This window comes from Perna viridis, chromosome 9, assembly GCF_037379345.1.
Source record: "Perna viridis isolate PV_CMFRI_1.1 ecotype Kerala chromosome 9, ASM3737934v1, whole genome shotgun sequence".
Lineage (NCBI taxonomy): Eukaryota > Metazoa > Mollusca > Bivalvia > Mytilida > Mytilidae > Perna > Perna viridis.
This window is the reverse complement of record NC_142453.1, coordinates 18,378,067-18,404,655: the sequence shown is the minus strand read 5'-3', so window position 1 is coordinate 18,404,655 and position 26,589 is coordinate 18,378,067. Positions and strand designations below refer to the sequence as shown.

The window sequence follows — 26,589 nt, the reverse complement described above, 5'->3', positions numbered from 1 at the left end:
ATATATATGGCATACCAAAGTGGACAAAAATGCCTATTTATTAATATTTATACATAATTATAAGTATTTAAAATTCATTTATTAATATTTATAATTGAATTATAAATACTTATAAATCATTTGGTGCACATTACGTGTAATCCTATTCAGTGCATACGTCTTACTATAATGAAATTATCATCTTTTTACAATTCTAATTACCACGGCTGCCATTTTCTCGCATGCATTTAAAAAGCGTACGTACACGGCTGCTATATCACGTATTTTTCTTTTTGTTTTTTGTTTTTGTTTTTTTTGTTTTTTTGTTTTTTTTTTGCTTGCCTGTTTGTTTGTTGTTAATTGTTTGTTTGTGATTTTCGTTTGTTTGTGTATTTGTTTTTTTGTTTGTTCGTTCGTTTGTTTTATTTTTTATTTGCATGGTTTAGTTTAGTTAAGTTTAAATCTGAGTCTTAAGAGTTATCAAGGGAACCAAGACCCTAGCGGAAATCAAAACTGTAATCCACGGACAAAGACCAGACACGGAAAACAGACACAAACAACAAAGAACATATAATAACAGAAAAAGTAAGCACAAAGTAACAACAGTAAATGAGCAACTCGGACTCCACCTTTAACTGGGAGCATAGACCGGGTGTACCGGTAGGGTAAGCACCATCTGCTTGTCTATACAATAAAAAAACTAGGTTGTTATTGTTATGATTGTAATTCTATTCTAGGTAAATTGATGTCTTATTTTACTTAATACATCTAGCAATCACTGTTATTGGGTGCATTTGTAAGTACATTTGTACAACGGTGAGATTTTAAATTTCCGGATTTTTTTTTCTAAGTCGCATCCGAACTTTGGTCTCTTATTTCGTGATATAGTAAACAAATCAATTGAGCGTTTGAAAGGCAGCCCTCCGACGCTCAATTGATAAACATTTTCTACACATTTAAAAATATTTTGGCCATGGCCGACCTGTATGAACCTGATTTTGGAGCTGCATATTACCGGTCTAAGGATCCTGTGAAAAATCTTAAGTTCAAGTATGCATCGAAAATAACTCCATGCAAACCAATGCACCAAGCAAACAATTCTCAGCTACAAACATTTTGTCCAGTACTTGTTTTTGAGTAGAACTAGAGGCGGAGATCGCACTGCGCTTATCAATGTTATGTTATTATACATATCAACATGTTTATGAACAGCCACTCACATAAGCTACCATTTCCAATTAATATGGGGTAATCAGATGAAAATATTTGTGTCGCAAATGCAATATTTTTGTTTATATCTAAGCAGCAAGCAAAGTCAATGATTTTATTTGAAAATCTGCCTTGTTAATTAATGGGAGAGTTTTTTTTTCAATAAATGAATAACTTGAAAAAAATTTTTCCCCAAAACTTCTACCACATACCCCCTTTTCCCTTGCTCTCAAAATAGTCAATAACTTTACAGCACTTCGCAATGCTTTACATATTTTATCCCTCAAAGGCATCTCTGGCAACATCCTTTTCAGTTTTGGCCCGTCAGCTCAATCTGTAGAGATACAGGAAATATTACAGTTTTTCATAGATGGTGGGAATCTTTTACATATATCATGTGATGTAAACAAAATGCAGACAATACCTGGAAATTCCAAACAAAAAAAATGATTGCCTTTCCTATCTTAGAAAAGCTATGCTTCGATTTGGATAATATAATCAAAGTTATATTTTTTTCAAAGGCAGGTTAGGTTCTGGACAATAGTGACAATTGAACAGCGAAGATACACGTACCTACATCCACATGTTTCCCGAACTCTTTAAAAATATCATATTCACTTCTTTTAATTATTAAAAAAAATAGAGAAAGACTCTAAACTATCAGAAAAGATGAATTTATTTTTAGTGAATCCAAATCTTAACCTATGTAGTTTTATTTGTTCAGTTTAAGGAAGCGATGAATTTTCTCCATAAGGACAGTTACTTTCTGTTACTTCCAGGACATGACTTTTTTTCTTTAGTATGTTGGGGAACCTTAAGGAAAATTGAGACAAAATATGTAATAACTGTAGAGCTCACACTGCTTCACGGTGCTCGCTATTAACTGTTCAAGGGAAATGTGTGAACTAAACATGAAGACACAAAATTCACCTGCAAAAGCATTGATGAAGACCTGTTAGTCACTCTGTACCTTTCACCTTTCATTAGCATATATGTGTCAGAATATATACATACTATTACAATGCAAAAATGAAATTCCTCAAGACTAGTTGCAAAATGTGTTGGCAATACCTTCACTTCCACCATTAACGTTGAACCTGGTAGAAACTGGTTTATGCCAATTACGGTTTTAAACTAGATAAAGAAAGTATATCGAATTTGAGGAGTATAAGAATAGTAATAGTTACATGTATGTAGAAATACGTTTCCAAAAATAAAAATATCTGAAATGCTCCTATGATGTATGTATCATCTAAGAATTCTTTGTTCCCTTGGCTCTGATTGCAATGTCTCCTGATCTTATGCCTGTTAACCCAGGTTGACCTCAGTATTATTGTAAAACTTTTCTGTAACAAAAGTAATTGTGAAAGTTGTTGATTTGAAACCAGTTTGACTATTTAAATAGCCAGATTAGAGCATGTTCAAAAAAATAAAAAAATCAACAATTTATTAAAGAAGAAAGTTTCATCAATTACATGTACATTTGTACATTACTTCCACCATTGACATCATATTAATGTTGGGGTTTCTTCATATAGGACTTAATCTTATCTTTTCCCATAGCCCCATGGGCAGAAAGTCTTAGATTTCATTGACATAGTAATAATGATTTTTTTATCAGAACCAAAGCTGATTAGTATTACATTAATAACAATGTAAAACATATCAAAGGAAACACTTTTCATCTAGGGCTGTAACGACACACCTACAAATGTACTTCATGATACAATTCATATCGTGATACATTTTACAAGGGTGACAATACGATACACGACAGCATGTTGTCCATTATATTTTCTTAAATTTTGAATTAAAAAAAAAGTGATGAATTTTGTAGTCCAGTTCCGTTCTTTGATTGAGTCTATAACTTTGATCTTAACAAAGATTAATGGAGATTCCTCACAAGACATGTTCTGCTTTATAATTTGCAAAGTAATTTCATCAATACTGTTTGAAAGAGTAATCAAGGGAACCAAGGTTATAGCAGTAATCAAAAGAACGTAATCCAGGGACAAAGACCAGACATGGAAAACAGACATACACAACAAAGAACATATAGTAACTAAAATCATACATACAAAGTAACAAAAGCAAATGAGCAACTCGCACTCCACTAAAAACTGGGAGTATGGACCAGGTGCACCGGTAGGGTAAGCGTCCTCTGTTTTTATAGAAACACCCGCCGAGTTGCTCATAAAATGTCAAGTCCGGGGTAGACAAACGAGGAAAGAAAACTATGACCTGTTGAATAAATCAGTTTTCATGGTGCAGATGGATACACCATAACGATCCATGAGTTCATGATGACAACAATAAAACTTCTGTAGTGATGACGTCAATCTTGTAGCAACATAACCCTGTTCCAGAAGCCTACTTATTTAGTAGTGTTCTAGCACGATACAAAAAGTCTCGCAGTTTCGGCAAGCTGTGGCATAAGGTATGAGTTGTGATATGAACACTTTATAAAAAGGTTATTTTAGACCTGTAACGTACATTTGTACCCTATCAAACCCTCCGTCAGATGTATCATATCAGATAGTGACTTAAAATATCATGTTACATCAAATTTGCGATTAATCATTTCATCCTTATTTCTAACTTTTACATTGAATTACACATACCAGAGAAGAGAGAAAGAAATCAAGAGATTTCTAACACTTTTAAAGACACATATTTGGACGGAGCATCAGCAAAGTCGTATATATGTAGAATGTACATATGTAAGACCAGAGCTATGAATGGCCAAAAAATATCCTGACGGAATTGAGTCACCACCTGAGTTGACGATGTGCAAGTGCAAAGATGTTGTTTTATTTTTTCATACGTGGATGGATACAATTTTATATTTATTTCTTTTTATAATAATAACTTGGAAATTATTGACTGTGTTGAAATGTATTAAGCTTCCCGAGAAAGCATATTCTCCTAACTGAATAGACTTTACCCATGGCCACATGGTGGTGCACGATAAACAAAGATATGACAGCAGTCCAAGTGTGTTTTAACAAAGCAATTTGAGGGTGCACATTGATCTCTGTTCATCATGTGCATAGCCAAAAATCATATTATTCATTATAGTTGCAAGTTTGGTTTTCCAAAATAAGGATTTGGGTTATCTTGAACACAATGCTGTGTGCAAACTCTTGGTTTTCATTCACCCCCCCCCAAAAAAAAATATGAAAATTTCTAAGGTAACATGCACATTTATATGTCATTTAAAGCTTTGTCCATAGACACAGGACATAATCTGTTTTGAAGTCAAAACAAAATATCACAGCAAGCAACACAGCGAGATGTGATGTTCTGTTGAGACATTCAAAATTGTATTTTGTTTGGAATTTGTCGATACATGTACTTTTTGATATCATGGCAGTGGCCAAAGATAAGAAATTATTAGGCAGTATGAATTATGGAAAATTCATAAAAATTGCCAATATAGGAAAGTATAAAATTTTTGAATTAAGAATTTCTGTAATTATTTATTTTGTACATATATATCTTCTTTGTAGTGTACTGTTGAATAGAGTAACATCATCCAACATCGTGCCGTCAGCAGGTGATGAAGATGAAGAACAGAATGTCAATATGCACAACATGGCTAGTGAGATACAGAAAGATTCAGAAGAAATCATTATATCATGGCAACAGAAAATATTCAGCCAGGTGGATTTGTTTATTTAAAGTAACATCTACATGTACCAAACGCACATTACTTGAAAATCCATTTGAAGAAATCATTAGTACATTAGTCATTTATTTCCATGCTTAAATATTAAAACTTTGTGCTGTTTGCAATTAAAGTTGGTTATAATTCATAATGATACAGAGCACTGGTAGTGCTATAGGTTTTAAGTAGAGTTCATAATTTATCTTGAGTTATTTATTCTGACCAGCTACATGTATGCTTATTTATCTATAAACAGCCACTTTTAGTTCTTGCAAGCTAGTTGGCTAATGACTTTTTTGAAAATCAAGGAAAAAGTATGTTGTTTATTTCCTATTTGACCAGTAGAAATATACAAAATAATCTTTTTTTTTTAAGCTAACCATGGAGATTGCTGTTTTGGAAAGCCTAAAAATCTCTTCTTCGTGTACATTTTATAAGTCAGTTGATAACTATTTTATTTCAACATCAATTTGATGAGAATTGGTTGTTATGAATGCTACACTTAAGGCAGTGTAGTGTGTAATAAGAGCTGATTTTTTTATCAGATTATTTCAACATGTTCATATTTTTTTGGAATAATTCCAATGGCAATGGAGAAGAATCGGAAAAAGTTTTCTGAAGCTTTGAAGTGTCAGGGCCTGCAAAAATATTTTAGGTTCCTTAGACTTAATAAAAAATCAATGTGTCCAATTACCTTTTTTATACTCAATATGACCAGTTACCTTTTTATACATCAATATGACAAATTACCTTTAATACATCAATATGACAAATTACATTTAATACATCAATATGACAAATTACACCTTTTATACATCAGTATGACAAATTACACCTTTTATACATCAGTATGACAAATTACACCTTTTTATACATCTGTATGACAAATTACCTTTTTATACTCGTGTACATGTGTATCAATTTTTTTACAGAGAGAGATTGAGATGTATAAAGTAAACAACAATTTTGATGGATTGGAGAAGAAATACCATGAAGAAGTCACTGCCATACTGTAAGGAATATAACACTTGGTTAGAGTCAAAGGTCATTGTCTCGAAGATATTTGATCCTCCTCCTGTCTTTTACTTTTATACATAGTATTATTGCTAAAAAATGAATTATTTGTCAACATTTTTTATTTGTTTCTTTATTATACAAGACGAAACAAAAGTTATATGTATTACAAATTTAAAGTATAAAAACTTGAATATTAGATCTGCTAAAAGTTGGCAGTTACTTATTATCTAAGAAAACACTCTTTTACATGTAGTTTAAAAATATGATTTTTCATTCTATACGAAAATTGGATGCAAACATAGGAAAAATTGCAACATGTGTTTTAAAACATATTGAGAAAACATGTTTCTAGCTGATATTGAATGTTTATACATGTATGAACATAAAACCAAATTAAAATACAATTTAGTTCAAAATAATTAAATACACAATGCCTTTCATGGAAAACATATTCAGCAAATTATATATATACATATACATCAGTGTTTTTTTCCTTAATATTTACGAATAGCCTCTTGGTAATCCCTGAATTTTAATACAGCATTATTGCATGTAAAAATTAAAGCATCACAATTGTATTGGAGCCTATATGAAGTTCTTTCAAGACAGCATCCTGTTAAAAAAATACCATCTGCAGGGCATAATCTAGAAATCAATGATAAGGAGATTTTGGTAAATTCTATTTGAAAAATAAAAAAATTGACATTTTTGTCCTTGTGATCTATAACAAAAACTTTTCTATGTCAAAGACAAAAGGATTGATTGATTGATTGTTGGGGTTTAAGGCCCGAGCAGCAATATTTCAGCTTTATGAAGGCAAGAAGACAGATGGAAGAAGTGAGCACAAACAAGGAGAAGATTTTGCTCATTTCTCCTAGATTAGGCCCTGCATCTGGGTAATGTGATGCAGGGCAGATCACTGTTATCTTTACATTTCTTCTTCTAGATTAGGCCCTGCATCTGGGTAATGTGATGCAGGGGAGATCACTGTTATCTTTACATTTCTCCTTCTTGATTAGGCCCTGCATCTGGGTAATGTGATGCAGCATTGCTTAGGGGAGATCACTGTTATCTTTACATTTCATGATATGTTTTTTTTTATTAAATGTCTTTTATTTTATATTGTATGTTATATGTACAGAAGTACTCACATGAGAAAACATGTGTTGCAACATTGTGAATTACATATTGTGCTGCCACATGTGAATATGAACAATCAGCTTTCATTTATAAATTTTTTTTCCCTTCAGATCTAGAGGAACTCAGAACAACAGAATCTTTACATATGTAGATCATGACAACTTCTCACAAGCTGATGAGGTGAGCAATGGTTCAATGTGAGAAATATTTTACTTTTTGGTTCTGAATGTTTATACTGTTTTAAAGTCTACAAATCTTGATCATTCATGTTAACCTTTGGAACAGATTATGTGGAAAATTCTCCCCCATTGTTGACATTGTCTCATGTGGGGATTCTCCCCCATTTGCACTGTGTCTTGTAGGGATTCTTCCCCTTTTAGCATTATCTCATGTTGGGATACTCCCCCATTAGCACTGTCGCATGTGGGGATTCCCCCCATTAGCACTGTCTCATGTTGGAATTCCCCTCCCCCATTATCACGGTCTCATGTTGGGATTCTCACCCATTAGCACTGTCTGATATTGAGATTCTGCCCATTCCCATTTGAGCACTGTCTCATATAGGGATTCTCCTCCCTCCCCCATTAGCATTGTCTCATGTTAGGATTATCCCCCATTGACCATAAAAGCAAATATGTTTTATGTTAAAATTCAATTATTTCGTATCGTCTGAATATAGCAGAAATATTGCTGCTCGGACGTTAAACCCTAACAAACAAAAACAATTATTTCGTATTTTTTTATCGAAAATATAGTATTTTTAACCAAACACATACACTTATATTTAGGAGATTCTTGATTTATTATTGATTGTTGTGGGAGTGTTCCCCCTAATATGGCAGCGTTAACAGATATACCTGATAAAACAAATTTTGATTATATGAACTGAAATGCAGGGTTTTAACTAGGATTTTGAAATATAAGTTACTTTTATGTAACCACTTTTGCATGGGAGAAAATTTTATTCCTATACAGACATGATTTTTTGTCTCACTTATTACTTTATATTTACTTCCTATTTTACCATATTCCACTTTGTTGACTTCATCCCTGCCTATAATAACAGCACTACTTCAGATGAGAAAGACATTTATACATTTTGGTTTACTGTGTATGATTTTAGTGGCTAAAAATAGACAAAACACTATAAATAACAAAAAATAAATACAATTTAAAGAATATACACAATAACTGAAAAGAAAAAAATGAGCCATTGAGGCTACTGGTACACTAAAAGCTGGGAAAAAGGACCTTGTATACTGCAGTGGCTGATCCTGGGAGAGGGAGGGTGCAAGGAGGTTTCCTTTTCGTGTGTAAAATTGACCAAAAATATAGCACCCCCTTTTTTCTGAAGTATCCTGGCTGGCACCCCTCCTTTCGAAAGTGTCTGGATCTGCCCCTGCACTGGTAGAGTAAGTACAAGGGTGAGAACATAGAGATTAAAAGATCTAGTGTAAGTTTAGTCTACACAGCCAAATGTGCCATATATGATATTATATGGTGCTCGATTCATATGATAATCATATGATGCAAACCATGTGATTCTCATGTGTGCCACATTTACATGTGTAATCAATGACTTATCTGAAAGTGCACTCGGTTATATACTCCTGTCATAATCAGAAAAATTGGAATGATGAAAGATAATATTGGTGCAGAACTGATTTTCTTCCACTTTAAAGCAAAATTTTGCTTTTTTCATTTCTGATTTTAGCATTTTGATTCCTTTTTTACTGCAAATTTACTTCCAAGTGTCTGTTCAGTTATTGAATTAGTATATTCAGGTCTGTTGATATGAATTGAAATATTTGTATCACTGAGTGTCTGTATGTAGCTTGCATTAAAATCCAGTTAAAAGTATATTTTTTTGTAAAAACCAGGTTCAACATCATTTACAGTACTAGTTGATTAATGAATTATTTTTTAAATGCATGATATACATATACCAACCAGTCCGTTTTGTAATTGAATATTACCGTAAACTGGGATATTTTCAATTCAATTGAATTTTTAATATTAAAAAAGTGTTTGTGATATAAGAAATCCACTTTGTAATATTAGAAAATGCTCATTTTTGTCCACTTTGGCTTGCCATAGATAATGATAAATACATGTAATGACCTTTTTTTGTAAGGTTAACAGGGGTCATTTTATTTAAGCATTTTATTTCCATATCGTTTGTCCTAAGCTCAATAATAATACACCAATATATATTGGCATTCTAAGTACTTGCATATGTTATATTTTGGCACTTTTAAAGGAGGCGACAAATAAACTAAAATAAAACCACAACCAAAATATCTCAATTTAAAATTCCAACAATATTGCACAGTTTTTCTATCATTTTACATGGAACTTTGCTTGTTTAAATACAAGTTTTTACCCTGACAATATTTTACATGAACATTGTACATTGTACATGTATTCACTTCCAGTCTTACCAATTTCCTATTCATCTGTCCTATAGAAATATGTATAATTGTAGTGATTTTTTATAAAGAACAAATTTGTTCTTAGGTATTTGAAATTTCTTTTTAGAATGTGTTTGACATGACCAATTCACCAGCAGAAAAACCAACAGTTCTTGCTGAAAAAATGGCTCACCTTAGACGGAGGAGAATTGGTGGTGGAAAACAAAGTCGACAGAGGTATATTTAAACATGTACTAGTTCAGGCATGGGTTGGTATCCAGGCATAGCTGACATGTTTTTTTTATACAAATTGAAGTGGATATTGTAGATTAAATCTTATACAAGATATCAGAAGAGTAAGTCTACAGTTCTCCTTAAACCATTTAAGCACTGTGCTTTGCTATCATATCATTTAAAAAAGTACAGAGCAGGGGTTTTCTGTTTTACATGTGTCCATCATTCTATAACATATTTTCAGCTTCTATTGAAGAGAATGCTAAGATATTTTGATGTATTGCTTTTGCATAATGACTTGTAATGTACCATGTGTCCCCTTCTTGGTTTCCTCACTTATCTACTTCCTGTTTACCAATTGACTCACTAATTTTTTTTTATTTTTTTATTTTTTGGTTAAAAGATAAGATTTTCTACATTAAATCATTTATTTATGCTTATGGAAGGTGTAACTGTGAAGGGAAGGTACATTTTTGTAAATGATGCACAAAGGAACATAGATATATTAAACTCTGACAGACAATTGTAGTTGTGTTTTAAAATCTTTCCAATTTCAGAAACTCAGGATTTGTGCCAAAAGTCAATATAGTTGATGACAAGCCATCAGAAGATCTACGCAACAAGAACCATATAATGGAGGCACCATCACAAGTCATGTACATCATGGGTGACCTGAGTCCTAGAGAAAGGTCAGTGAGAGGTCAAAGGTACCGTGTAGAGAAGGGGCAGATCCAGACACCTTGAAAAGGAGTGGTGCAAAGCCAGGATTCTTAGAGAAAAGGGGGTGCTAGGACATTATTTGCCATTTTTTGTCAATTTTACACATGAAAATTACATTTCCGCTGTAGAGTATAGAATTGACAAGGCAAAAACATGAGACTTAGGACTAATAGACCTTTTTCATTTTCCAGATTTTGACTTTGTTTTTTTAAATTTTGGGCATAGGGAAATAGCCTTCCTACCTGACGGACTGGTTTACTGTCTTATTGGAGCAATAGACAGCAGTAGACTTCAAATTAAAATATTTGATTTATTGTAGTGTGGTAAGTACTTGGTTACTTTTGAATAGTTGATTTCAAACAATTTAACTACTTACTGAAGTGTTAATAGTTTAAGTTTCAAAGAAAAATATTAACTGTTCTTCCTTTCCCCAATGACACCACCAGCCAGGTTGTTGGGTGTTGTAGAATTACATCCCTTTGAAAAAACTTGCTAAAATGGCTTGCATTCTGTAAATATGAAAAACAACTATTGAGAAGCGTAACCAAATAGTATCACTACTTCAAACCCATTTTGTTTATCAGTAATCTTATCATGACTGTGTATTTCAATTTTATTAATTTGCAACAATATTTGAATTATTATTAAGAAATGCATAACTCACCAGGAAGAAATGTATAAAGAGCTTGGAATCAACCCTTCAAATAAATGAATTTTACTTTGGAAGGATTGGTTTAAAATTTTGTGTATGGCTTCATATAGATGAGTCATATACTGCAAGTGATTTTGGTTGCTCTTCAATATCAACTCCCTGTATGAGTGGGGTATTCTGAGCACTACAATACATGCAACTTCACTACACACTGTGGTTTCATTTATTTTCATGGTAGGAGGAAAAAAAGAAATTTTGTTGGACACATAAATCATGGACATGGGCAATTATTTACATATAAAAAATTCTACAAATTTGTCTATAATTCTGGGAAAATGATCACTGCAAATGATGAAGCAAGATTTTAATGCAGTGCATGGACCTGTGTTTCACACACATTTAAAAAGCATTCCTTTGTACATCAGTAATACGTACGGAGCAACCATTTGATTTTTAAGAGGGGGGGGGCTAGGATAAAATTTGAGAATAAAGGTAAGATGGTACATGTAGCATATGGTATAAAAAAAATCCAGGATGACCATTCAGGTAAAAAAAAGACAGGATGCATCTGTTGAAAAAAATCCAGGACAGGTTGGAAACAACAATAAAAGGTCAGGCTAGTCTTCAAAAAATATATCCAGGATGAAAAATTTGATCCTAGCCCCCCCCCCCCCCCACTAAAAATCAAATGGTTGTTCCCTTGTTGTGAGTGGAAGTTGAATATATGATACTCAGTTGGGGAATCAAGACTTCCATTTCATTTTCCCTATTGGTAGTAAAAGTATTGATAAATCGAAATTCTTGTGAATGAAAAATTCTGGCACCATTACTACAACTATAGTAAATGAAAAATGATAACCCTGAGTTTCCGAATCATCACTTTTACAACAACTGATATTACATTACTTTCTAAATTTTTTTCAGAGCTGGTACTTTAGATGATGAAGTGATATTAGCCATTGTGTCATTAGATCCTAATGGTGTGCTGTGTATGAGACCAGACTTCACCAGGGGGAGAAAACCTTATATTAAAGAGACCTCTAGTTTTGGAAAAGGTTAATAATTAGAGCAACACATTGCTGTAACTTTCAGTGTTCATTTAAGCCAATAAACTTCTGTTAGTCCATATTTTTATTTGCCCTTTTCGTGCTTTATTGTAATGTTTTTTTTGTTTTGTCTTTCTTTTTTGATTTTGTTGAATATATACGGCTAGTGACATCCAGGTTTTGCTAATCACTACTCTGTTATTTATTGAATTTAATCTAAGAAATACACAATAAATTAGTATAGCACATCATACGATGATGACAAAAAACCTGTACAAATACAGGTGTGTTCATTTTGGTTGCCATAATAGATATCAAAATTGATAAGGAAATGTGGGTATTTAAAGCCAGTAGACTGCTTTTTGCTTATTTTTCACAATTTTGTTATTGCCTCTATGACACATTCCATGTATCCTCTTTTTACTTTATTTATTTTTCAGAGGTGTATGAGTACACAATAGAACATGCATCCAAGCTGATGAACAGGTAAAATTATGCCAGGTTAATTCCATGTAATTTATAATTCATTTTACATGGCTGCAAAGAGTTAAGGGTAATATTGTAGTATCATGCTGTCATCAGCGTTCATGTTAGGCATCTGTAATTAATTTGGTTTCCAGACAGTAACATAAGTATTAGTGTTAGCACTTTTATGAAAGCACAGTCATATGATTTTTAGTTAAAAAAAAAAAAGAGAAATAACCTATTAAAAGATTTAGAAAAGGTATTTTAAAATTTTTAAATGTTCTATTTCTTTACATTTTTTTATACTAAAATTCATATAACTATGATGAAACTGTACTACTAGGCACCATATCACTTAGGGAAGGCTGGGATTAAGTTAGGGGTTTTGACCATAGGCAATTAAGAACGAGGAGCAACAAAAGGGCCACAAACAAGCATTTCTTAAGGAGGTAGACCTAGGGTAATGGACATAACTCTTGAAATCAGTGATATGTTTGTATTATATTCAATTTCACCAAAGCCTATCAAGTTTTCATTTGAAACATAATGAAATCAGTCCAAGTTACTTTGATGCTTACACAAGATTGATTTAAAATGCTGAATACAAACATTCCAATGATTTCTAAGAGTTGTGTCATTTACCCTAGGTCTACCTCCTTAAGTTGTCTTAGGGTAAACTTGACTGTTAGTGAATAGAATCTTTTTGTCGTCCAAATTTTTGTAACAATTATCTTGGCTCCCTATGAATGGATTGATTTTATATTTTGTGAGAGCTTCATATAAATGAGGTCTGTGTTGATTTTGGTTGCTCCCTGATTTCAACTTCCTGTATGAGTGGGGGTATTCTGAGCATAATGACCAGGCAATATCATGTTTGTCCTGATTACATGTAATGTAAGATAACATGGCAATTGATATGAAAAACGTCTTTTTTCTTATTAAGACAAGAACAAGATAAGGAGATGAAGATGTACAGAGAAGTCTACAACAGACATAAAGACTTTCTACAGGCTTGTGTAGGAGATGAATTTGAAATGGTATGCATTGATAAATTTGTTTTGATAATTCTCTGTTAGAATAATTTGATTGTATGAACTTGCATGGCAAGAGCAAGGATGGCAATGTGCATAGTGGTGAAAAAGAACAGTGATAATGTTCTTCTAGGGAGAGGTACAATTTGAAAGTCTCCAAAACATGTATCTGTTCATCCCCAGCAGTTTGCAGATGATAACGTTAGAATATATCAATATTTTTTTTTAAACTTTGCACAGTATTATAGCATACAGGTCATGTTTAATTTTCAGCAAAATCAGTAATACAGTTTTTGAGTTAATTCATTTTGAACTTTTGCCACCCCTGTTTTTTCACCATTACGTTGCAAGGAATCACCTAATTCCTTATTTTTTGTATTATCTTACTGTTAATATATTTGTACATTCTTAATATATGGTTTTTCATATTTCAAAAAAAAACAATTGGAAACATTTCTGCATGCCAGCTGCCTACATGTGATTTAAAACTTGGTTCAACATGTGTTTTTTAATATTTTCAGCCAGCACCTAATGTACTCAGATTGCTAGTCTATGGAGAAATTGGTGAGTCATCAATTCTAAGTAACATTGTTTTACTTACTCAAGAAATGACTCTTGGAGAGGGTAGATTTGTACTCATTTTATCATTTATATTTGATTATTTAACAGTGAGCGACAGTGAGGTGTTATATGAGAGTATAAATGCCAAGCCCATGTTAAAATGAGTATAAATCTACCCCCAGAAGAAATTATTTCTTTTCTAATATGACAAATATGGTCGTTTTTGTGACAAAAATTTTCCTAGGTGTAGCCAAAATAATGACTGTTCCGTTTAACATCCTTCCTGTGGAAGTTGGATTTAATTAAGAAATAAACCACATATCCAAGTAAACCATCTTGTTTATTTATATAATGATTTCAATTAGATATCCTCTCAGCCGTTAAATCATCGTGTAAATGTTTTTAATGATCTTTGTCTCGAAGTGACAGCGAAAGAAAAGAGACAGTGCATAGGTGCTAAAGGTTGGGTTGTACCGACATATACTGTTTGATGATATGAAGACGTCATATTAGAATTTATGTTAATACATACCAAGTGACAAGGTATTATTTGATGCCCTCCAAAAATGTGTGTTTGTTCGTGTCTGCCCTTCCCGCGATGGTTCATAGATGATAACTTAGAATATATTGAAGGTTCTTTCTTCCAAACTTCAATGAAGTTCAAATTTCACTTTGATCCAATTATTTACATTTAATTTATGACCATATTATGTTATTTTTACCCCCAAAATTATTTTGCAACATTGTGGTATTATTTAATGTCCCATTAGATGCCCTATTTTTTTTTAAAGAAATATCAGCTATAAAGTTTGTTATAGCACCTTTTATCTGTCTGCTACATCCTCCCAACCTTACTTAAATTGTCTTTATATATTTTCTAAAGTAGTTTAATTATCTATCTTAAGAAAAGCTTAGGATTCAATATATGTGAAGGGTCAAGGTTGTACACTCAAATGTTTTTATCATGAGGGGATGCCACACATTGCATTTTCCTTATTTTCTGTGCTTGGATTGGATTTTTGGATTTATGTTCAGAATTGTATTATATGTCAAAATTTGGCTTTTACATGTCAAGCATCTACAAATGTATGTCGTAGTACTATATGATTTTTATTCTTTGTAGAATCTGCCAAGAATTTTGAGTATGATAACCTATACTGTCATTTCTTTGTTGACCTTCCAAAACGTAAGTATATATAGAACTAACCTTTAGGCATTTAGGGATGTTAAGATTAATTGCTGTCAGTCTGTTTGTTTGTATGTATGTGATGTTTATTTTTCAAATGTTATATAGACTAAAATTTCAATACATCTTATTTTAATAGTTTGAAACATTGTACAGAAAAACAGCTTTCCAAATGTGTATTCACGTCCAGTTTTTTTGTTTTGTTTTGATGTTGGTTAGGAGTTTCACATCACGGTTTTTAAGGAGGTAGACCTAGGGTAAGGGACATAAATCTTGTAAATCATAAGAACATTTGTATTCTGCATATTATATCAATCTCATGTAAGCACCAAAGTAAAAAAGATTGATTTCATTCTGTTTCAAATAAAAGCTTGATAGACTTTGGTGAAATTGAATATGATACAAACATATCTTTGATTTCAAGAGTTATGTCCCTTACTCTAGGTCTACCCCCTTAAATTGTCAAAATGTTGTGTCTATACTTGTCCTAACTAATGTAATATTAAAGCAAAGAATTTTACCAGTGACAGTAGCAGTAGTGTGACCTGATTGGGTTTACAAATTTCAGACCTTTCAAACCCTTGATTTGTCCTTTATGATTTTCATTGTACTGTTTATTTACTTACCATCTGCCAATTTTCACATCCCCTTTTTTTCTTCAAATTTCATCCCTGTGGTTTATTTGTAGATATTTTTGATAAAATTTTTTTTACCTTTTTATCTCTTCTGTGATTTAACAGATTGGCAAGCAGAAAAACATGAACAGTTGTCATGGGTTACACAGACATGTGCCACAAAGGTCGAAGGTCGGGTAAGTTTTCAAAGAAATATTACCAGTAAATAAAAGAAATTTTCAAATTTTCATTAGAGTTGATATGCAATCAAGTTACTTAGGAAATAGAGAAAATCATATAGTTTTTAAAGTTTACAATAGAAACCCATTTTCTTTTCCTCTTTTTAAGCTAATTATTATACCCCCACTTGCAAAGTGGAAGATTATAGTAACAACAATAATAATAATAATAATTATAATACATTTAGAAGCCTCTATTTAGACTGGATTAACACATATATTAATACATTATACTAGTTTACATAGTGGTCCTGTATTATGATACATATACACATCATAAAAATACAATAAAAATGATATTATGGGTTTTTATACAAACATTTCAACTGACAATAATAACTCTGTAGGAATAAATTCAGTAAAAAAACTTCCATTGCTTCCATTGTAAACCCATATTTTAAGTGATGTCCCATGTGGATAAACCTTTAGAAATCAAGCAGTTTTATGTATCTTTCTTTTAGGTTCATAAGCCAAGTTATCTTTTGCAACTTTCGAAACATAGGGTCATGCGGCATTTTTTTGGCCATTACCATGGCTTGTTTACATACAGTGTGAAAATGTGCTAAATTTTTACCATAGCCCCCACTACTGTTTGAAGTGCTGTCAAAAAAATTATGAATAGCAAAATGAAGAACTGGCATATTCTGAAGTGCAAAAATGAAATATCTTTCAAATTATGAAATTTGAAAAATATTATTCAATCCCATGGCCACTGGCCTTCTCTTCATGGTAGATTGTTCTCCCCGAAAGGGGGGGGACCTTGTGACGTCATGAATGTTTACTATATTTATACCTATATTGAAAAATACTCTTCTTAATAAGATTTTTTAAAATACCTCAACATATTACAGTTTCTGACTTTTTCAGGTAAATTGTTCCATAGACTGGTACAAGACGCTGTTAACGAACATTTATAATATTCTGTACAGGATCTTGGAATAAACAACAAATTAATAACAGTGTCTAGTTCTTCTAGAACTTATTTTATGTACATATTTAAATATATTCATACATGTAGGTGTTAAATATAGTGACAATTTTGATTTGTCTTTTTCAAATTATTTTATATTTTCTTTTTAGGATGATGTTGCCCATTTCAGTTTTCCATTTAACTTTGAACTATTCTACAAAAATGATTCTGTAAATGAAGATGAAAAGGGTATGTATTGCATTATTAAAACAACTATCAGTTCTTGTAATATTAATTTTATACAAGCAGTGTGTCTCCATAATTGAATGTTTTGACCATAACAGTTTTATAAAACAGCAAAAATGCTTTCCATGTTTTTTTTGTTGTTTTTTTAGAACTATTTCCTTATAACAAGTCTTCATTTTTTTTTCGTATTATTGCATTCAAGTTTTAATTCTGAGCCATTTTAATGTTCATAACTAAAGCAATATTGCAATCAGCTGCTTTCCAATTGCAAATAAGACTCTTTTTTTATGAGCAACTCGGCGGGTGTTTCTAGAAATGCAGAGGACACTTACCCTACCAGTGCACCTGGTCCATGCTCCCAGTTTTTTAGCTGAGTTCGGGTTTGGTTTGTATTTGTAATTTTTGTTATTTTATGTTCTTTGTTTTGTGTGTCTATTTTCCCTGTCTAGTCATTATCCTTGAATTTTATTCTTTTGATTACTGTTCCAATCCTGGGTCCCTTGATTCCCTTTCAATAATGTTGACCTTCTGATAAAATTATTCTTGGCATGGTAACATCACTAGCAAGTTAATAAAAGTATTATAACAATAACAACAACAGTCTGAGAAATTTTTGCCAATAAATACTTGTACCAGTACTTATGTTTATTTAAAGTCATATAAATACAAATTGAAGATAAGGACTTTTTGATAACCAGTTGGCACTGTAGAACATACATTTATAAGTTTATGGCAGAGTTCTTATTATTGATAAAAACAGGCACAATAAGGAGATTATTTAGAACTTTTTTAACATACCAGCATTTATTGTATGATCCATTCATACATAAAGGGCATTTTTCAGTTTGCATTATCAAATTTGCATTACATAAATACATTATCAAATTTACATTACATAAATACATTATCAAATTTGCATTACATAAATACATTATCAAATTTGCATTATATAAATACATTATCAAATTTACATTACGTAAATACATTATCAAATTTGCATTACATAAGTACATTATCAAATTTGCATTACGTAAATACATTATCAAATTTGCATTATATAAATACATTATCAAATTTACATTACATAAATACATCATCAAATTTGCATTACATAAATACATTTTTGTCGGTAGTGTAACCATTCACACTGTGCATGTATGTTGAATGTGCATTTTTATATATTACTGTGAAAGTACTTTTATTCGTGGATACCAATTTTCGTGGATAAGGTTAGAAACACTAGTTTTTGGATTTTTGAATTCGTGCTTTTCAGGTTTTCAATTATACACCTTAATGGAAATCTTCTTTTGGATTGGAACCAAATTTCGTGGTTTGGCCTTCTCATGATAACTACAAAAGTTGGTACCCCGCAATCAATAGGACATTAACAGTTATTAGAATGCACATACTGATAACATGTTAATTATTATGTTCAATTCTCATTCATTCTCAATAAGTAGTACTGATAACTAGAATTTTACAGCATTCTCAAAACTGTAGAATGTACAATTCAATGTAATTATGTACATTATGGTAAAAGCACTTATAATGCAAGAATGGATGATGCTTAATTTGAATCTATTCAAATAAGAATATTCATTTCATGTGAGTGCATATATATGTGTGGATTTTGATGTACAGTAAATGTATTTGTTTTCATAGCTTACCAATTTTCACTACTTTTAAAGTGAACAGAAAGCATGAAAAATAGTATCCAGGAAATTGATATTTAACACTGTATATTGCTAATCATTTTTTAACTCTATTAATATTGATACGTTCATTTGACGGAATCCTTGAAAATTAGAAACCGCAAAAATTAATTCATTTACAGTATGTGTGACCAGGCATATCTCATTTTATACCTTGCCAAACAAAATTTCCTTGTCTGTCCTTCTGTCTGTCCAACCATCTACTGTTTTTGGAGGATAACCCAAGAATGGATCAATGATTTTTTAAAAAAAATTGAGCAGTTGTTAAGTACCATAAAATACTGATTAAGTTTAATTTTCAGCAAAAAAAAATTGATAGGTGGTTTTAGAGTTAGTCCATTTTGAATATTTTCACCCCCCTAATTTCACCATTACACGGCTGGTTATCACTAAATGTACAATTAATGTCCTAATTTTTTACTATTAAACCAGTTTATATAATACTTTTTGTTTTCCTATTCAGATGAACCTCCACATTTTCCACTGATTCTGATAGAGATATTATCCTTAGATTCCTTTAAAAGATTCCGTACTGAGGGTTACACATATGTAACTGTACCAAACAGACCAGGTATGTTTATATATAATGGTCAGGGTTATTCAAGAAAAAAATTCACTTGGAGAGGAAGGAACACTGAATCAGATAAAGATATCATTAAATTTCTCTGTGAAACCTTCATCGGGGGAGGGGGGAATAACTCACCAGAGTTGGAGGATCAGACATACACAGCTATTCCATCTACTTTCCAGGTACTGTGCCAGCTTTAAGTATATTTTTACACAACTAGAAAAGTGTTAATACTATAAAGTTGGTAATTGTAGCACATGCTGAATTATTTGATTTGTTTTAAGAAGGAGGATACTGAATTTTAGAGGTTTTGACTTTAAGTGCCTTGCAACTGTTATTTGAATGCATTCAGGATGTAAAATTTTGTTTTTGCACTTTTGCTTATAACCTCACAAATAAATTATATGTAAGTCAAAATCATATCTACAAACAAATGACCAGCTATACAGTAAACTGGTAATACAAATGCTGCTAGTAACACTATTTGCATAATTTAATGATATAGAATAGAATTTTATTTTAATGTGCAGTCTGATATATCTATAACATACATGACAAAATGACAAGTAGCATTTATTACTTAATCATTTTTTTTTAATTTGAAACCTTATCCACACATCAACCAGCCTTTGGATGTTTATGAAGCAGTTTCAGTTATAGATATCTCAAATATAACAATGAAATAAATTGACAAATATTCATATATAATATTGCGTAAATATGAGGTTTGTAAAAGCTGATAGTTTCATATAGCTAGATTTATGTTTCAAATTGATACCGAAATGAAAATAGAAAATTTTGATAATAACATGAAAATATTCTGATATAATTAATCTAAGGTTCAAATAGCTTTTGGAAGAGTAAATATTAGGTGAAGACATTTTTATTAATATTATACAGGGATTTTCTTTGAGTAAAGTTTTCAAAAATAACCTCTCATACCTTAACTATAGATTCTTTTTTTTTCCCCAAGGAAGAAGAAGTCCTAAAAACAATCATGTAAACCAATAATACACTTGTTGATGTCAATTCCAAATATAAGACACTGCAAACCTTCATAATGACTTTGAGACACAAAAAATTATCAGCATATGTTTAAAAAAGTGAATGGATTGCAGTCTTGATTCTTTTATGTTGAAAAACAAACAATATTATTAGTTATGGTATATTTTTTCACTCCTGTCTGAAACATGTTTTTAGATTTTAAAAAGTCAGCTCAATTGAGAAAAGCACTCTGAATTATTTTTTTTTAAATGTATTTTTAGGGAAGTCGCTTAAGTAAATATGGATTCCGTACAGAAACCACTGGAGAGGTCAAGGTTAACCTCAATGTAATAATGCAGGCTAGGTGAGTACAGGTTAAATTGTGTCTGTCTGTTTGAATTTTGGGGATATATTGGCTGATCGTAATGTGTCTCAATATTTTTATTATATCTTGTCTGTCAATACAACCACAAATTTTGTTTTAAGTCATCTTTTATAAATAAATTTTTGCTGTTAAAAGATATAACCTACATAGAAAACACATGCATTTGCATGCAACACACACAAAACTATGATTGCCTGAAATTTATAATAAAGTTCACTACATTTTAGGGAACCACAGAAGTTGGTATCAATGATAAAAGTATCTAACATGTATTTTATAGAGAAAAGGACACAAAACAAAATTGTTTGTTTCTTTCTTTGAGGTCAAGTAGACTTAAATGGTAGACTCTCTTCCAACCTTCACCAAAAATATGGGATGGGTGGGAGTATTTTTTTTTTTTTTTTTTCATTTTTTTATTTTTTATTTCTTATCAGATATTTCATAGCATTTCAATTGGCCTTACATAACTAGAATATTAGAAAGCTTTAAAAAGTGTTCATCTTTATACCATTCAAGGTCCTGGCTTGAGAAATGCATTAGTGGCCTTCCAAGTCTCTGTTTTTCTGAAAAAGTTACACGAGTTGTCAATGATTTTATTGTTGTAGTTAGAGTAGAAAACATTAAAGGTACATTATGATAATTTTGTTTTTGTTTTTTCACAGAGCATTTATGGAAAAGAAATCTCAGAAAAAGTCGCTTGGATCTCTACTGGATAATTTAGGGTAAGCACATATTCAACTAACAGTGAACTATAAGACGGAGTGTCAGTGAAGGCCTACATATATAGATCCTCTGTCAAAACATAAATGGTTAAAAATCTTTCTTTGGGAATTTACACATGTAGATCCAGTGTCAAAACATAAATGGCTCAAAATCTTTCTTTGGGAAGTTACATATGTAGATCCTCTGTCTAAACACAAATCGCTCAAAATCTTTCTGTTGGAAGTAACATATGTAGATCCTGTGTCAAAACATAAATGGCTCAAAATCTGTTTTTAGGAAGTAACATATGTAGATCCTGTGTTGAAACATAAGTGGCTCAAAATCTTTTTGTGGGGAGTTACATATGTAGTTCCTTTGTCAAAACATATTTGGCTCAAAATCTTTCTGTGGGAAGTTACATATGTAGATCCTCTGTCGAAACACAAATGGCTCAAAATCTTTCTTTGGGAAGTTATATATGTAGATTCTCCATCGAAACACAAATGGTTCAAAATATTTTTGTGGGAAGTTACATATGTAGATCCTGTGTCGAAACATAATGGCTTAAAATCTTTCTATGGGAAGTTACATATGTAGATCCTGTGTCAAAACATAATGGCTCAAAATCATTTTTTGGAAAGTAACATATGTAGTTTGAATGTGATTGTTTGAAATTATAACACAGACACATATCATGCTTTATGTATAGGAAGTCTTGCATATTCCCGTTGGTCAATCTCAGCGATATAACAACATAAAGGTGCATTATCAAAAAATTTAATGTAATTTGAGTACAAATAGCTCTGTCACTCATAGGCAAATCCTTTAAATCATATTACGTGTATATATACTGTTTTGAAGAAAACAATTTTTGAATTTGGAAGGTGTATTAAAAACATGAATGCTTCAAAATTCCTCAATTAGAAATGACATACACAATTGGGAGGTGAGTGTTTGAATTATTAGTTCTAATGTACTAGGAATTTTACCATATTCTTGTATGTCAAGACATCACTGATAACTCTAAAGTGGTACATTACCAACAAAACCAATTGTTATATGAGTACTAATATCTCCATCTCTCATAGGCCAAAACTGTATTGTATTAACACCAATTTTAAATTGCTTGATATTTTTCTGAATAATATGTATGATTTAAACTTGAGTTTAAGAAAACCTGGAAGTCCGGGTAATATTTTCGTTCCACACGTTTCTCTAAAACATAACCCCGGGTCACCAGTAACGTCTTCTGTCTTTTGATTGGCTGAGTGAATATGACATTTTTTTGTTTACTTATTACGTTCTGTATTCAAATTTACCAAAAAATATGTTCCAATAATTATTTTTATCATTTTTCTGTACAATGCACAATAATTAAGTTAATTTAGATAATTTTATCTTTGTTTTTATTTTATTTCATAAGTGGCAATTTACTCACTTATTGTGCATATCCATTACTGGTGACCTGAGTCTATATTTTTTAGTGATCCTAGGGTCGCTTATGATATTGATCAGGAAACTGGATTAAAGTTTAAGATTGAAATGGTAAGGAGTAGGAGATCCCTTTTTTTGTAAGGAGGATTTTGATTCATATTAAAAAATGTACGTGTCAATGTTTCAAACCTTTTTTTTAAGTAGATGCATTTGATTTAAGATTTTAAAAATAAATGTACCATATACTGGAAGATTATTATTTCTGAAGTATCAGTCTCTGCAAAAATCAGGCAGTGAGTGAAATATGGTATAAAAAAAAACACCATTTTGAAAGATTAATTTGACAATATGCCCCATCAGAATAAAAAAAAATGACAAGATTTTCTGTATAATTTTGGTGAACTGAGTTATAATTTCATTGAATGCACTGAAAATTAACATTTCAAGGGCAGATGACTGTTAAAAACCTCCTTTTCTAACTTTCTATTGAAAAATTACTGAAAAAAATCCAGTAATGCATAGAACAGATAGTGGTCTTTTCAAAAAGAGAAATCATCCTTGAGTGAAATTATACTATCAGATCAGTGGGTCTTTGTCATGCATGGTTCTGATTTTTCCCATTTTGCCTGTTTCTTTCGGAGACTTACACTTTATTATTATAGTATTTTTCCTTTTATTTAAGTGTGAATACTATCATTTCATGTTTATTTATCCTATTCATTTCAGAGTGAATGCAGTGCAAGCTAATATAACTTCTGTGCTGGGTAAGTTCATTAATGATAATTTAAACTCTCCCACTAAAAATAAGTGGTACATGTATTCTGGAATCAGTTTGTTCATCCTTTTGTCTGCTTGTCCTTCTATCTGTCATTGAACCTGGCCCCAGTGCCATAAAATTATAAAAAAAAATATTTCAAAACATGGCTTTGTAAGTCTGAGTATATTCTTAAATTCCATAGAATCTCACAATTTTTTTGTGAAATCGACCAAGATGTTGTAATAAGAAAATTGTATGGAATACATCAATCAATTAAGCAAACAAAGATTTAGAATGATATCTCTCCACTAAGTTTTAAATATAATTTTGATGAATTTTCAAACTTCATTAAAAGGTCAGAAGTGATTTTTATACATAGGGCCTGCTAATAGTACAGGAAAGAGAATTGTATGAATTAACTAAATGTGAAGTTAAATCATTTACAGATGCATTCAAGAAAGCTCGCCAGAGAATGATGCAAGCTAGAGAGAATGCAGAAAGAGAGTTAACTAAAACAACAGGAAGATCTGTCGAATCAACTGCTTAGGTCATGTGCTAAATGAGTGGTAGTCAGGATCATGATCGGCAGCTGGTTTTTATGACTGAATTTGTCAAATGGAATAATTGTTATTTTTTATAGCGCATTCATTGATGCAGTTCAGAGGATAAAGTTAGTCATCCATTGATGAAATAACAATCACCTGATGAAACTCTCTAGATAGTTAACTGGACATTTAAAAAGAAGATTTAAACTTTTGTGAGACATTGCCAGAGATATTGTAAATCTTCTTCTCAATCGTCCAATAAACTACTTTAGGAAGTTTATCTGCCATTTGTCATACTTCTAAACGAAGACCGACCCTATCACCTGAACTTCATTATTGTATATGCTGTAAGCAATAGAGAATCAGCTTGAAGAACAATTTGAAAAAAATGTTAAAAAGAATGTAATTTGATGATTTCTTTGAAAGGTTGCAGTTCCATTCTTATGAAATGTAAACAAAATGACAGTTTTTATTGAGTGAAGATAGCATAGGATCAAATGACCTGAATGAACCTAAATTTGCAGTATTACTAATACTGCAGTGGAATGATACCTAAGTATATCAGGTGGCTGATCCAGAATTAAGAAAAGGGGGGGCACTAACTAATCTAAGGATGAAGTGCCTGTTCCAGTGATTAATAGCCAAAGGGGGGATAACCCTTGGATCTGCCTATACATCATTAGTATACTTTTCCATGTAATCTAAGTGTTCCACTTTGGGATGGAATGATTTGAAATGTTATGTAAAAATTGTTAGTGATATTTTTATTCCGTCCAGTTAAAACATATCATGTAATTTATTATTTATTTTGTAATTGTAAATAGATATTTTTAGAAAAAAAATTAAATGTATCATGTATTGGTAATTTACGTACTTTTTCAAATTAAGAAAAAAGAATTTAATCTGGGACCAAGAGCAGCCTAACAAAATATAAAGGGAAAAACTCCATAATTGACACAAATAGTATAAAAGATAACATGAGTAATCTGGCCAGGGACACCACAAAAATTTAGTCTTAGAATATTCTTAACTTCCATGGTAATTCCAAACAAAGTCTTTGAAATAGGTGACCACATGAACAATTAAAAATCTCAAGTTTAGAATTTCCTCAGATCAAAACAGTTTGAAATTTTAGTTAAGGAAGGATTTGAGGAAAATTTCAATTTGAGATTGATACAGAACTAAATTAAAAACTGGAAGTGTGGTGGACTCGGTAGGGTATGTGTCATCTGCTTTACTAGAGTCACCTGACGAGTTGCTCTCATGAAGTCAAGTTTGAAGGAAAGTACTACATTGTCAACAAATCAAGGAGTTTTATAATATTGACTGTGAAACTTTTAAGGTGACAACTTAAATACATTTATACTTATGGCTACATTACTTTATTACTAAAGTTTATTTGCAAGAACTTAAGCACAGTACAAAAACATATCATAAAGCTTTAGCTCAGATTCTAGCATCATGCAAATAAAGTCAGATGTAATGCATTTTCATGTCATTTCAAATTTTTGTCAACTTACTCGAGTTTTAAGTGGAGTCTGAGTTGCTCATTTACTTTTGTCACCTTGTATGTATTATTTTGGTTATTTTATGTTCTTTGTTGTGTGTGTCTGTTTTCCAGGTCTGGTCTTTGTCCCTGGATTACATCTTTTGATTTCCTTTTACGTACATACATGTACAGTACCTGAACCGATCCGTGCAACAAAAATTGTGATTGGTCATCAATCACCGATCAGTTTCTGATCAGTCATCGATCCGTCAAACTGATCCATTTAACTGGTGATCGCATCACATGACCACATTGTATTTTACTGTTGTTTTCTTTATTAATTTTACACATATTTACATAATGTAATAGATATAAACATTAATTTATACTTTTATTTTACATTTCTTTAATTTAAACAGATCTTACCTCATTTTTCATAACAAAACTGCAATCAGATCAGTCATAGGTCATCGATCCGCCAGCGATCAATCAGTTAACAGTCATCGATCCGTCAAATTGTTGCACGGATTGGTTCAAGGACTGTATACATGGTTTTTGTATTGTATGATATGTGTGATTGATATGTTTTTCGTATAAGGAGAAAAAATAACCAGATTTACAATTTTTATGAATTGACAAGTCAAACGTTTAATATAAATGATAATTCACTTTTTTACCCTAAAATA

At 31.5% G+C, this 26,589-nt stretch overlaps 1 protein-coding gene across 1 annotated transcript; it reads left to right on the top strand.

The window, feature by feature from the left end:
- The first annotated feature begins 891 nt into the window (after positions 1–891).
- On the top strand, positions 892–24,694 carry LOC148607169 (tectonic-like complex member MKS1). The gene is made up of 18 exons (XM_088545438.1): positions 892–1,029; positions 4,698–4,851; positions 5,788–5,867; positions 7,123–7,192; positions 9,551–9,660; positions 10,215–10,346; positions 11,954–12,084; positions 12,516–12,561; positions 13,484–13,577; positions 14,093–14,135; positions 15,256–15,318; positions 16,059–16,129; positions 17,252–17,330; positions 19,503–19,789; positions 20,873–20,955; positions 21,639–21,698; positions 23,839–23,876; positions 24,316–24,694. Exons 1-18 carry the CDS (start codon positions 953–955, stop codon positions 24,414–24,416), a joined length of 1,719 nt encoding a protein of 572 aa, XP_088401564.1. The 5' UTR covers positions 892–952; the 3' UTR covers positions 24,417–24,694.
- Positions 24,695–26,589: the final 1,895 nt, after the last annotated feature.